The sequence below is a fragment of the Melopsittacus undulatus genome, chromosome Z (assembly GCF_012275295.1).
Source record: "Melopsittacus undulatus isolate bMelUnd1 chromosome Z, bMelUnd1.mat.Z, whole genome shotgun sequence".
Classification (NCBI taxonomy): domain Eukaryota; kingdom Metazoa; phylum Chordata; class Aves; order Psittaciformes; family Psittaculidae; genus Melopsittacus; species Melopsittacus undulatus.
Window position 1 is genome coordinate 11,115,407 of NC_047557.1, and position 13,060 is coordinate 11,128,466.

A 13,060-nucleotide genomic window follows, 5' to 3' on the forward strand; every position below is an offset into this window, starting at 1 on the left:
ACGCAATAATAAACCAACAGGCTCAGCTTTCAGCAATGACTGCATGGGTAAAGCCATGGGCTGGGGCCAGAATCCTTGGTTACAGATATGACTTTCACTAACATTTGCTTGTAACACTATTTTTCAAGGCTGACTCAATCCTGGTTTATACGGGAAGTTTAATTGTTCATTAACCCTTTATTCTTATTATTCATTAACCTTTATTATTCATAAACCCCTGACACACACAGGTTTAAACCAAAGCCCTGCCAACTTTTAACTTCTTCAGCACTTTCTGCTTTGGACTTGTTCCCTGCCTGCCCGTTCCCCCTTGCCCACTCCCCTGCTGTGCCAAGGCTCAGGAATGGCATCTCAGGATTTAGCCATAGTAATGATTTCCAGGGTCTAACCGCTTCACTGGCTGCCCTTTGGAGGGTGCAAATCTCACATAGATACCCGAGGTATCTGCTTGTTTTGGTTTTGACTCATCCAAGGCTGGTCAAGAAATCTATGTCCTTGAGCTCTGAGCTGATGCCTGCAATTTCAAGATACGTTTCTGGCACAGAGTTTGTTAAATACTGGGAAAAAATAAAGGTTGTGCAAAAGCAGAAGGAATATTGTTTGTGTGATGCTAAAAACAAAAGCTCTGCCTGTAAATAAGCTGTGAGTTGCTATCAGCAGCAAGGCGACTGCAGACTTTGTGTTACCCATCCCCATGGCCCCTGTAGTCAGAGGGACCTCCTTGTACCAAGGCAATGACAGGGGGATAACAGTGATGTGGTGATGGGGGGGACTAATGGAGAGGGCTTGAAGGAGAGAGGATAATAGAGAGGGGGTGATGAAGAGTGGGTGTTGGAGGGGGGTGAAGGAGAGGGGGCAATAAGGGGTGATTGCAAGGGGGTGAAAGAGAGGGGTTGATGGCAAGGGGGTGATGGAGAGGGGTGAAGGAGAGGGAATGACAGGAGTGATGGCAAAGGGTTGAAAGAGAGGAGGTGGTGGCAAGGGGGTGATGGTGAGGGGGTGGTGGCAAGGGTGTGAAAGAGAGGGGGTGATGGAGAGGGAGTGAAGGAGAGGGGGTGATGGCAAGGGGATCATGGCAAAGGGATGGTGGTGAGGGGGTGATGGCAAGGGGGATGATAGGGGGTGATGGCAAGGGTGTGAAGGAAAGGGGGTGATGGCAAGGGGGTGATAGGAAGTGATGGCAATGGGGTAAAGGAGAGGGGGTGATGGTGAGGGGGTGATGGGGAGGGGTGAAGGAGAGGGGTGAAGGAGAGGGGGTAATAGGGGGTGATTGCAATGGGGTGAAGAAGAGGGGTGGTGGCAAGGATGTGAAGGAGAGGGGCTGATAGGGGGAGATGGCAAGGGTCTGAAGGAGAGGGGGTGATGGTGATGGATTAATGGCTGCCCCTGCTGCCCATGCGACCTGTTCAGGCTGACCAAGCTCATTGTCACAAACATCGGCCTCACTCCAGGCAGCACCTGCTTGCCAAAAACATGGCCAAAGCAAACAGTGTAGAAGCATACCTTGTCGTGCGGTTCATTTCTAAGATAGAGGAAAGCAAACAGAGGGGCAGGAATTCCCCACAGGCATCCAGCTCTCTGGCCAGGCATCCCTCAATGGCAGGGGTGCCATAGGGCTGTGTGGCTCCTGCAGGGAGGAGAGGGGAGCACTGAGGTGCTAGCAGCAGAAATGCAATGCTCCCCAGCACGGGTAGTGGTGACTATTGCTGTCAGAAGGAAACTGGGGCTCAAGTGTGAGGTTAAGGGAAAGCAAGGCTGGGGAAGTATAGCTGAGATGTTGCAGAGTTGCCTTTCTCCATTTTAGGTAAAAGATCATTTTCTGGTGAATCCTCCACAGTCTTTTGCTATGATGCCTGGAGGAATTAAAACACATGTTTTAGGAGGCTACCTAGAAAATGACTGGGGAATGGGATGAAGAGTTCTGATGTGAACAGAGCCATTACAGCCTCTCCAGCCAGCAGCAACTATAATGTAAGGGAAAAATACATAAACATACACTTGAAGTAATTTAAGAATCCCTGCATCGATACAACCTTGGTCATCATTAAAATGTGATGTCCAAAGTATTTGGGGAATGCTTGTTTTCCATAAACAGAGCAATTACAACAAAAGCCAGTTTGTAAAAACAGCAGCAAACCTACATACCAGCCTCGGGTGAGAGGAGGACAAGTGCTCTGCAGCCTGTTCTCTGGCTGCATCAATATTGGGGGTGGATAAAGCAAAGCCCTTAAAGGAGCCTTTCAGGTGGGTTTCAAACAAGGATGCCTGGTGAGGAAGAGGAGGGTGAGGCTGTGTGCTGCAGTGATATTGGGGTGTCCCAAGGTAAGGCTCCTTGGCACCCTTTATGCACCCCAGGCACAGCAATGGTGTGGAAGAAAGGGTCCAGAAGAGATATGAGGGGGGTTTCCCCGGGCTTGGTGATGACTGAGCTGCAAGAGCCAAGGTTTCCCCATGAGGTGCCAGAATAATGTGAGCAGGGAGGGACTATTTCAGCTGGCATTTCTGGGAATATCTGCCAACAAACACACTTTCATCTGTCCGGGAACTACAAATTTGGGAACACCCAGATTGCACAACGCTGCCGCTGATGCTGCCACCGCAGCCCCGGCAGCAATAAATAGGCGAGGAGCAGGCACAGGAGCAGAGCTCTGCGAGGAGAACATCCCCAGGTACACCTGCTGCTGCAGAGATGGTGCACGCAACCCCCTTCCTGCTGGTGCTCAGCCTGGCCATGCTGGCCTCGGCCCTCTCCGCAAGGAAGGTAATGGCAGGGCTGGGATGCAGGGGCAGGGTGGGCAGGGGCTGTGCTGCAGCACCACTGAGGAGTCCCTTCCACCCCAGTGCACGTTGACCGGGCGCTGGACCAATGACCTGGGCTCCAACATGACCATCATGGCCGTGAATGAGAAAGGTGAATTCCTCGGCTCCTACCACACGGCTGTGACAGCCTCTGGCAACGAGATCAAAGTGTCACCGCTGCAGGGCTCCCAGCACCGCACCAACAAGGACAGCCAGGCCACCTTTGGCTTCACCGTCAACTGGAGCTTTTCAGGTGCTTCTCCTTCCCCATCTCCCTTCCTGTGTCCTCAGAGCTCCACTGCGCTGTTCCCAGAGCCCCCTGCCCTTCCTGTGGTAGCCTTGAGATCCTCTGTCCTCCTTGTAGTGTCCATGAAGCTCTGCTGCCCTCACAGCAGTGTCCCTGATGGTGCCCTGCCTTCCCCTGCGGTGTCCCCAGTGCTCTCACATCCCCCTGATGCTCCCTCATCCTTGACTCTGGAGCTCTCTGCCTGGTGCCACGTCCCAGGCCCAGGGTGCAGAGGATGCTCCGGGGGGTTGCTGTGTGTCCATGTCTACTCGAGACCCCCCTGCCTGCTCTCCCCATTCCCTCTGTCCAAAGAGGGCAGGGACAGCCCGGGTCTCCTGCCCCCTGCGCGGTGACAGGCTGCAGGGCACTGACCTGACACCTTGTCCATGCTCCCCTTCACCTCCTGCCCCATCCCTGCAGATTCTGTCACTGTGTTCACGGGCCAGTGCTTTGTGGATGAGGATGGAAAGGAGGTCTTGAGGACAATGTGGCTCCTGCGGTCAAACGTGGACAGCATCAAGGACGACTGGAAAGCCACCATGTGAGACCATGCCCTGCACAGGTCCCCTGAGCATCCCCAGCAGCAATGCACCTCCTGGTGCTCAGTGCCCTCAGAGCTGCTGGTGGTGACCAAGAATGGTGCCCAAGGGTCCCATCACAGTGCATGTGCTGTTGGGGGAAACAGGGCTGGCTGGGCTTGTCCTGTGCAAGGCTGCGATTCCCACCCTTACATCTCCTCCTTCTGTGTCCTACAGGGTCGGCACCAACGTCTTCACCCGCCTGCGCACAAAGAAGGAGTGAGGGTGATGGGGGCTCCTGAGCTGGCTGCAGTGTGTGTCCCTCTCCCATGACCCCCATTGCTTCTCACAATAAAGGTTTGCTGCAAACACCCACCATCTCTTGTCATGTTGTGCCTCAGCACCACATCCCACCACCCCCTCCACAGCACCCCTGTGGGACGATGACCTCTCGTGTCACCATCCCCAGTGCCCAACGTGTCCCCCTGCCACGGGGGGTCCCGACCCTCAGCCCCCCCACCGCGCCGTGCTCCGTGCGGCTCTGTACCGCCGTGCCCGGTGGCCCGTGTCCCCCCGCCGTGCCCCTTGCCCGGGGGCCCTGCACGGGCGGCAGCTGCCCCCTCCGGCATAAAAGAGCCGGTGCGGGAGCGGGGCCGCAGCGTGGGCAGCGCTCTCAGCCCCAGCACCGCTGCTGCCATGGGGACCGGCGGCTGCTGCCTCCTGCTCGCCCTGGCGCTGCTCGCTCCGCGCTCCGCCGTTGCCAGGAAGGTAAGGGCAGCGGGGTCCGGTGGCTGCAGGACGGCTGCGCTGCCATGCTGTACTGTGCCGTGCCGTGCTGCGCCGTGCCCTGCTGTGCCATCCCCCTGCCCCGCTGCTGCGTGAGCGGCCGGGCTGCCTGCCCCTGCTGCGCTGTGCTGTGCTGCCTGCTGCCGTGCCATGCCGTGCCGTGCCGCGCTGTGCTGTGGCACTCTGTGTGCTGCGCCGTGCCGTGCTGCGCCGTGCCCTGCTGTGCCATCCCTGAGGTGCAGCGTGAGCAGCCGAGGGGCTGCCTGCTCTTGCTGCGCTGTGCTGTGCTGTCTGGTGCTGTGCCGTGCTGTGCCATGATGTGCCACGGCATGCCGTGCTGTGCTGTGTAGTGCCACGCTGTGCTTTGCCACCATGTGCTGTGCTTTGCCACCGTGTCCCGTGCTACGCAGTGCTGTGCCAGACTGTGTTTTGCCACCATGTACTGTGCCATGCTGTGCTGCACCGTGCTGTTTGGTGCTGTGCCATGCTGTATTTTGCCACTGTGTGCTGTGCTGTGCAGTGCCACGCTATGCCACCCCTGGGGCACAGGGTGCATGCCTTGAGGGGGTTGCATGCTTTCACGGTGCCATACCAAGCTGTGCCACAGAGCACAGTGTGTTTGTGCCCAAGGGGCTGCCTGCCCTTGCTGTGTGCTGTGCCATGCCATGCTGTGCCATGCCATGGTGCAGCACACATGACCAAGGAGGCTGCCAGCTCTGGCTGGTCACTTACCCCTCGTATGGGGATACCCAGCACCCCACTGCCCTGCCAAGGGATGGGGAGGTGCTGTCCCCATTGTTTCCATCTGCCATGTGGACGGGCTGTGCCAGCCCCATGCATGTGGGGCACACATCCCACTGCTCTGGCACACTAGAGGGTGGGCTGTGGCTTGGCACTGCCCAAGGCAGCCACACACCCTCCGGTCCCCAGTGCAACCTGCAGGGCTTGTGGAGGAACGAACTGGGCTCCAACATGACCCTCTTGGCCCTGGACGCAGCTGGAACCTTCACGGGCTCCTACCACACTGCTGTGGCAGACACCGACAAGCAGATCCTGGTGTCACCACTGCAAGGGGCCCTGCAGCACTCCAGTAACAAGGGGCAGCCCACCTTCGGCTTCACCGTGCAGTGGCAGTTTGCAGGTACGATGATACCCAGGACAGGGTCCTGGGGCAGCCATCCATCCCCTTCCCATGCTGGGAGTGGGGTACAGCCACACATCCCCCATGCACCCAGAGAGACCATGGCTGTGGCCACGGAGGAGCCAAGTGCTCACACTGTTGCCATGGGACTTGGCACGGGGAGAGCTCTCTGTCGGGGATGGATGGGAGGAGAGTCATCTGGGAGGGTGGCAGGGGGTGTATGTCAGTCTGTCTGCCAGTATTAGGATCCTCTGTCTACAGCATATAATCTGAACACACTCTGCCATAACTGAACTCCAACAGACTCCATCACTACATTTGTGGGCCAGTGCTTTGTGGACCGCCGAGGGAAGGAGACGCTGGAGACAACATGGCTTGTGCGGGAAGAGGTCCCATCACGCAGGGACACATGGAGAGCCACCAGGTGAGTAGTGTCCCTAAATTAACACTAAAACTAATACTAAAACTAGTACTATACCAAACCCTAAAACTAACCATAGAACTAATCCTAAAACTAACCTTAAACGTAAGACCAAACACTAACATTAACAACAATCATAGAAGGAAAATTAAACCTACAGCAAATCCAAAACATAATCTTAATCCTAGCCCAAAACCAAAACCTAATATTAACCATACCCTTAACCATAAACCTAAAACAAAACCTTGCTGTAAAACTAACCCTAAACCTAAACCTAACCATAGACCTAACCCTAACCCTAAACCTAAACCTAGCCCTACCCGAAACCTAACCCTAACACAAGCCCTAACCCTACCCCTAGCCCTAACCCGCAGCCCTCCTTCCCCTCTGCTGACATGTCTTCCTGCAGAGTCGGCACCTCCATCTTCACCCGCGTCAAGTGATGGGGATGGAGATTGGAGCTGCTTGCATCCTGCTGTCCCACTGGCATTCCTGAGGCTCTCCACTGTCCTGGTCCTGGGCTGGGCTCCTGCTTGCTCCCAGTATCCTAGCTGGAAACACACCCTCACCCTGTGCTGCTTTCTCCCAGTGCCTCCCAGCATCCCTTCCCAAAGCTTGCTGCCCCCATACATGGAGCTGAATAAACCCTTCTGTGCCTGCAAAGAGCTGTGTCCTGTGTGTCCCTGGGGTTCAAGAAGCCACCCTGTGCCCATGGGCAGAGTGAGGTGGTGGCAGGGGGAATGCAGGGAGGTGTTTTGCAGGACTGGGGAACAAGGGGAGGATAGAAACTGGGTTACCCTGCTTCCAGATCATGGCCTCAGGCCTCTGCAGGTGCCTTTTTGCCCATGCACCCATGTGGGGCATCTACAGGCACTCTGCAATGGGTAATCCCAGACAGCACTCCTGGTTTGGAGCCCCATCCCAGCAGGATGCCCCATGGTTGAGGTCAGGGTGAAGGCTGCATGCAGGAAAGCCAGCACCTCATCTGGCATCATCCTGCACCTCTGCACCCTAGTCTGCCTCCTCTTCCCATTGAACTCCATTTCCAGCTGCTGCTCTGGGTGTGGGTTCATGGTTACATGTAACAGGGTGACTGCTCCCACAGAGGGGACCGGGGTGGGGGGGGGGTGGGGGGGGGGGGTCTTGGAGTTTTCCAAAGTCTAGGCTGGATTCTAGAGGGACCATAGGAAGGACAAGTGTCTCCAGGGGTAGCTATTGGGCAGACTGGGTGGCTAAGGCCAGATCCTAGAGGGATCCATGCTGGATATATACACGTATGTTTGCATTTCTCACTATCTGATTATCACCTGACAAGCCGCAGAGTGGAACACGATAAGGCTGCTTTTGGGAACTCAGATTCAGAGGACAACATCACCTGCACATTAAACTTTATAAGCTCATTGGCAATGAAACCACACACATCAAACCGTGCCCTTTGCACGGACCGGTACAACACGTGAACTCACTGATTTATCACTTCACTAGATCACGAAGTTCCCAACTCACCAGTTACCCAATACATAACACACAGCTCCCAGCTTGGGTGCTCCTGAGCATCCCAGGGATGGGCTGGGAGAGGCAGGAAGGGCTCAAAGGACAGTGCTGCTTGGAGAATGCAAGGCTGCTGGGGGAAGAGACTGATGGATGGGGCAGGGACAGCAAGCACACAGTGCCTTGGGGAAGCGTGGTGCCCTGCCCACCATCCTCTTCCTCTCACAGTGTTCCTGCCCTTCCCCAGCCTTCCTCAGCCTTTGCTGCTCTCTCTCCTTCCCTGCTGAGCTCTGGGGCTGCTCTCAGCCCTGCCAGGTGCTGGGCAGTGCATGGAACAGAAGATCCTGTCCATTCTGAATAAATGTTTCTATAAATACATTTCTGACTGTTCACAACATGACTCCATGTGCACAGATGCAGTTTATGATGCAGCATTCCAACAAAAACCTGACTAAATTTTCCTTCCAGTAAATGAGGCTTTTACAGGAAGAGTGTGAATAGAAATAGGTATGATCAAAAATATTCGGGTTTTACCTTTTGTCTAGCTTCATTTTCTTTGTCTTACTACAATTCTGTGGCTTGATTGAGTGTGTTCTTTGTTACCCTACAATAGCCCATGTTGTGCTGTGAGGGCTGGAGCCCCTTGCTCTCACCCAGACTTGTGCATGCAGAAGAAGGCAGCTTACAGAATCAGGGATGAGGCAAAGATCCTGCTTGTGAAACTGAACAGAAACAGAAAGTGAAAACACAAGATTACAGGAAGTGTCAACACCACTGCTCCTAAGCCACAGTTATCATCAGCCACATAGATCCTACACCCCTGCCCTGCCTCCCATATGGCACCCTCTGTGATGCTTCAGCAGCTGCCCTGCTCCCCTGCAGCAACAGCTGACCCTGGCCTCATCCTGCCCTGGTGTTCACTGCCCTCTTGCTCAGAGCTGGTGCATGCAACCAGGGCTGCCCACGTTCAGACCTTTATGAGACACAGGGACAGGGACCCCCAGGCTGGGCCACACTAGTGGGCAACCTGAAGCAACCTGTCCTACATAGAATCAGGGTGGTTTGGGCTGGAAGGGCCCTTAAAGCTCATCCAGTTCCAACCCCTGCTATGGGCAGGGACACCTTCCACTGGAGCAGGTTACTCCAAGCCCCTGTGTCCAACCTGGCCTTGAGCACTGCCAGGGATGGGGCAGCCACAGCTTCTCTGGGCACCCTGTGCCAGCGCCTCAGCACCCTCACAGGGAACAGCTTCTGCCTAAGAGCTCATCTCAGTCTCCCCTATGTCAGGTTCAAGCCATTCCCCTTGGCCTGTCCCTACAGGCCCTTGTCCCAAGCCCCTCTCCAGGTTTCCTGCAGCTCCTTTAGCCACTGGAGCTGCTCTCAGGTCTCCCCTTCAGGAGCCTTCTCTTGTCCAGGCTGCCCCAGCCCAGCTCTCAGCCTGGCTCCAGAGCAGAGCTGCTCCAGCCCTCACAGCAGCTCCATGGGCTCCTCTGGACTTGCTCCAACAGCTCCACATCCCTCTTGTGTCAAGGGCCCCAGAGCTGAATGCAGGACTCCAGGTGAGGTCCCACCAGAGTAGAGGGGCAGAATCACCTCCCTCAACCTTGTGGACACACTCATTTGATGCAGCCCAGGATGAAGTCTGCTCTCATGAGTTCCAGGGTATCAAGTTTGCTGTGCAGCCTCCTCACTGCTCTAAGGATCTTGAACTCCACCAGTTCATGGTCACTGCAGCCAAGGCTGCCCTTGGGCTTCACACTCACCAGCAGCCCCTCTCTGTTGGTGAGGAAAAGGTCCAGCATAACACCTCTCCTTGTTGTCTCCTCTATCACTTGGAGAAGGAAGTTAACATCAGCACATCCCAGGAACATCCTGACTTGCATATGTTGCACTGTGCTGTCCTTTAACAGCTATTGGGGTAGTTGAAGTTCCCCATGGGAATGAGGGCTTGTGAACATGAGGCTGCTCCTACTTGTCTATAGACAACCCATCTACAGACATGTAATAGCAGCCTACATACCCCATTGTACCTTCATCCTCATCCTCATTCTGATATCCATCCCCATCTCTGCCTCCATCCCGTCTCCATCCCTGTCTCCATTCCCATCCCCAGCTCCATCCTCAACTCCATCTACATCCCCATCCCTGTTGCCATCTCCACACCTTTCCTTATCCCCATCCATGATCCCACCCCCATCTCCAATCCCATCCCTATCCCCATCCCCACCTGTACCCCCTTCTCCACCCTCACCTCCATCCCCATACTCAACTACACCCACATCCCCATCCTTACCCCTGTCCCCTCCCCACCCCTGTCCCTATCCCCATCCCCACCTGTACCCCCTTCTCCACCCTCACCTCCATCCCCATACTCAACTCCACCCACATCCCCATCCTTACCCCTGTCCCCTTCCCACCCCCATCCCCATCCCCACCCGCCCCTCCATCCCCTTCCCTGTCCCCGTCCCTCCTGCTGAGGCTTTCCGGGAAGCCGGCGCTTTGCCCGTGCTATAAAAAGGGGCGGGCGGCCCCGGCACGGTTGGATTCGGTTTCGCTGCTGCCGACGATGAGCCGCCGGCTGTGCGCGCTCGCCGTGCCCGCAGGGACAGCGCTGGCCGCGGCCGTAGCGGGGATGCAGGTGGAGATGCTGCGGGACACGATGGGACACTGGGCAGGGGAGGCTACCTGGGATCAGGGGCACCCTCCGGCAGCAGAACCCCTGCTCCAGCGGGAGGTGCTGCCGAGGGGATGCTCCGGGGCTGTCCGTGTCCCCGGGAGGGGTGGGCAGGACTTGCAGGGAAACCGGGGCAGGGTCCACCGGTGGGTGGCTTCTTGCCCCTGCCCAGGGAAGTGCGGTGTGTGGAGGACAGGCTGGGTTGGGACCTGGAGCTGGAGCCTTGCAAGTGGGATGCTGCAGGTGCTGCGTGAACCTGACAATTCATGCCAAGCACCAGTGCCATGCAGAGCACACATCCCCACATGCAGGGACAGATGTGTCCTGGGGTCGCACAGCTCACCTGCCTCCCACTGTGTTTTACCTCTTTTCAAAGATCTTCTGCCAGGCAGATGGAACCCCGGGTGGGGAAAAAGCCAACGTGAAGGAGGCAAAGGCAACCAACAACAAATGGTGGCTGAACCAAAGGCATAAACACTCCACAAGGAAGAGCAAGGTGAGTCCAGCACCCCACGGGGATGTGGGCAGGGGAAGGGGCTGTGTGAGGGCAGCCCCCAGGAACACACCTGCTCATCCCTAGGTATGTGACCTGAGTGGCTGGTGGGAGAACGACCTGGGCTCCAAGATGCTTGTGGATGAGGTTGACAGCTATGGCAACTTCTCAGGCGAGTACCACACCGCAGTGTCCAGCGCCCAGAAACCCATCGAGCCGTCCCCCCTTGTTGGCTCCCAGCACCTGGACGAGGATGGGCTTTGCACCTTCGGATTCACTGTCAACTGGAAGTTTTCTGGTCAGTGGCTGTGCCTGGATGGGGAGGTGGGATGAGGAAGGGAGCTTAAGCAGGTCCCAGTACCCATCCCTATCCCTTTGTCCCTCCTCCTGTCCTCAGTCTGTCCTTTCCCGAGCTGTCCCCACTCTGGACAATGCCTGCAGGCAGCAGGTGACCTCCTAAAACAGTGCTTGGGCTGGGTGGCATCAAGAGTTGCTTTGGCAGCATCACTGCTGGAGTATTCCCCTGCAGATATTGGGACCCACCTTTTTCCCTGAGCATGAAACCCTTTGGTGCTCATGAAGCCCCATAAGCAGCCGGGGTCCTGCTGGGATGCTAACAGCCCCTGCTTACCTTCAGACTCCACTGCTGTCTTCGTGGGCCAGTGCTTTGGTGAGGACAGCAGGGAGGAGGTCCTGCAGACCTCCTGGATGCTGCGGGAGAAGGTTGACTCCCAACACAATGACTGGAAAGCCACAAGGTGAGCCAAGGACACCCAGCCCCACTGGGACCCCTGCCCCTCCACTGGCTGAGCACTAGTGGCCTTCTGCTTCCCCACAGGGTGGGACGCAATACCTTCAAGAGGGTGGCCTGAGAGGAGGATGGAGAGCCCTCTTACTTCAGACTTGGAGAGCCTGAAGTCCCTGAGCACCATCAGTGTGTACCAGCATGGAGGCTGCTACCAGCCCCGAGGGAAGATGTGCCCCAAAAACAAATAAAATGAACTATTTAACTTCAAACCCAACCTTGTGCAGTCTGTGGGTATGTCCTGGGGAAGCTGGGCTAAAGCACTGTGGGGGGTACAGGGAACAGCCCCTTTTCCAGCCCTAATGGGATGCTGCATCCTCAGAGTGAATCTCTGACACCAAGCATGGCAGGGCACTAGCTCTTCCCTGCTCGATGCTGGGTGAGTGTGACAGGACGATAAGCTGGGGGCCCTTCTGCATTCCCAAAAGGTGGATGAGAACACCTTTTCCCCAGCTCAGAGGCAGCCCTCAGGCTCTTGGCTTCATTCATACTCCTGCAAGCAGGAAGTGCTGCTCTGTGCCAGCAGTCAGCACAGGGAGCAGCAGCACACCCAGAACTCCTCTTAGGGAAAAGTGTGTGATTTACAGGAAAACGGGCATCCATTAGCTGCAGCCACATACCTCTGCCCATTGGATTTTGTGACTTACGGAATGCGCTGGGATCGTGTGAGTCACACATCCTGTACAGAGCAAAGGATAGGCAGGAATCTCAGCTTGAAGCTTGGTCCTTTAGCTCTACAGTCCCAAAATAACCCCAGATGAGCAGAACACCCTGTGATGGCACCCTGCCTGGGATGTAAGCAGCCCAAGGATAGGAGTGGGTTGGTGGGACTGCCCCCTCCTGCTGCTCCCCTTGTTTCCATGCCAGGAATGCTGAGGGAGAGCATTGCCACCAGCATCTGTGGATGTAACATGCTTTCCACTTGCTTTGTGTTTCAGCTATTCTCATTGCAGACTTGCATGTGGTTTGATTGTCACATTTTGCTCTCTTGGTTCCATTTTCCTCTTCTGAAGTGATGCTTGAGTTTCCTTCTTGGTGCTTCCCTGGAACTCCTCCAGCTTTTTCAGTTCCCTTACAGCCTTACATGCCAGGTCCTTCTACAATGTCCTTAGTTCTGTGCAGTCTTTTACCTGCTTTAGAAGAACCTGAGTACTAGGAAAGAGGGTGGCAGAGGGACTGCAGGCCTCTGCTCTCACCACAGAGCATGCAGCCTTACTGCATGCATCCTCCTGACTTCATTATTGCCTTCATGCCAACAGAATGATTGAACAATTAGAGCCTGTTAGGGAGGGATGGGATTCACCTATACAGAGCCTTTGGTAGCAGGCTGGCCAGCTTGTTAAGATGGGCTTTAAACTGAAGGACTTTGGAGCAGGGCCCAAAGTGGCAACACTCACACTGTTGCAGCCAAATGGGGAGTAAGTCAGACCAACCAGCACAGTGACAGATGTTCCTTAACTGCCTTCCAAGATGGGAAGTGGGATACCATCTACTTCAAGTGTACGTACAGTAATGCATGCAATGTGGGGAACAAACAGGAGGAACTGGAGCTCTGTGCCCAGTCAGAAAGTTATGGTATCACAGGAATACCTGAGACATGGTGACAAAACTCACATGTCAGGACCACTATGGTGGATGTCTATAGG

At 55.7% G+C, this 13,060-nt stretch overlaps 2 protein-coding genes across 2 annotated transcripts; both read left to right on the forward strand.

The window, feature by feature from the left end:
- The first annotated feature begins 2,638 nt into the window (after positions 1–2,638).
- LOC106023531 (uncharacterized) lies at positions 2,639–11,631 on the forward strand. Its single transcript, XM_034072672.1, has 12 exons — positions 2,639–2,761; positions 2,842–3,052; positions 3,506–3,626; positions 3,841–3,882; positions 4,263–4,371; positions 5,320–5,530; positions 5,834–5,907; positions 9,961–10,080; positions 10,493–10,612; positions 10,697–10,907; positions 11,247–11,367; positions 11,448–11,631. Exons 1-12 carry the CDS (start codon positions 2,690–2,692, stop codon positions 11,479–11,481), a joined length of 1,446 nt encoding a protein of 481 aa, XP_033928563.1. The 5' UTR covers positions 2,639–2,689; the 3' UTR covers positions 11,482–11,631.
- On the forward strand, positions 5,314–6,564 carry LOC115946960 (avidin-like). The gene is made up of 3 exons (XM_031051505.2): positions 5,314–5,530; positions 5,834–5,954; positions 6,361–6,564. Exons 1-3 carry the CDS (start codon positions 5,362–5,364, stop codon positions 6,392–6,394), a joined length of 324 nt encoding a protein of 107 aa, XP_030907365.2. The 5' UTR covers positions 5,314–5,361; the 3' UTR covers positions 6,395–6,564.
- Positions 11,632–13,060: the final 1,429 nt, after the last annotated feature.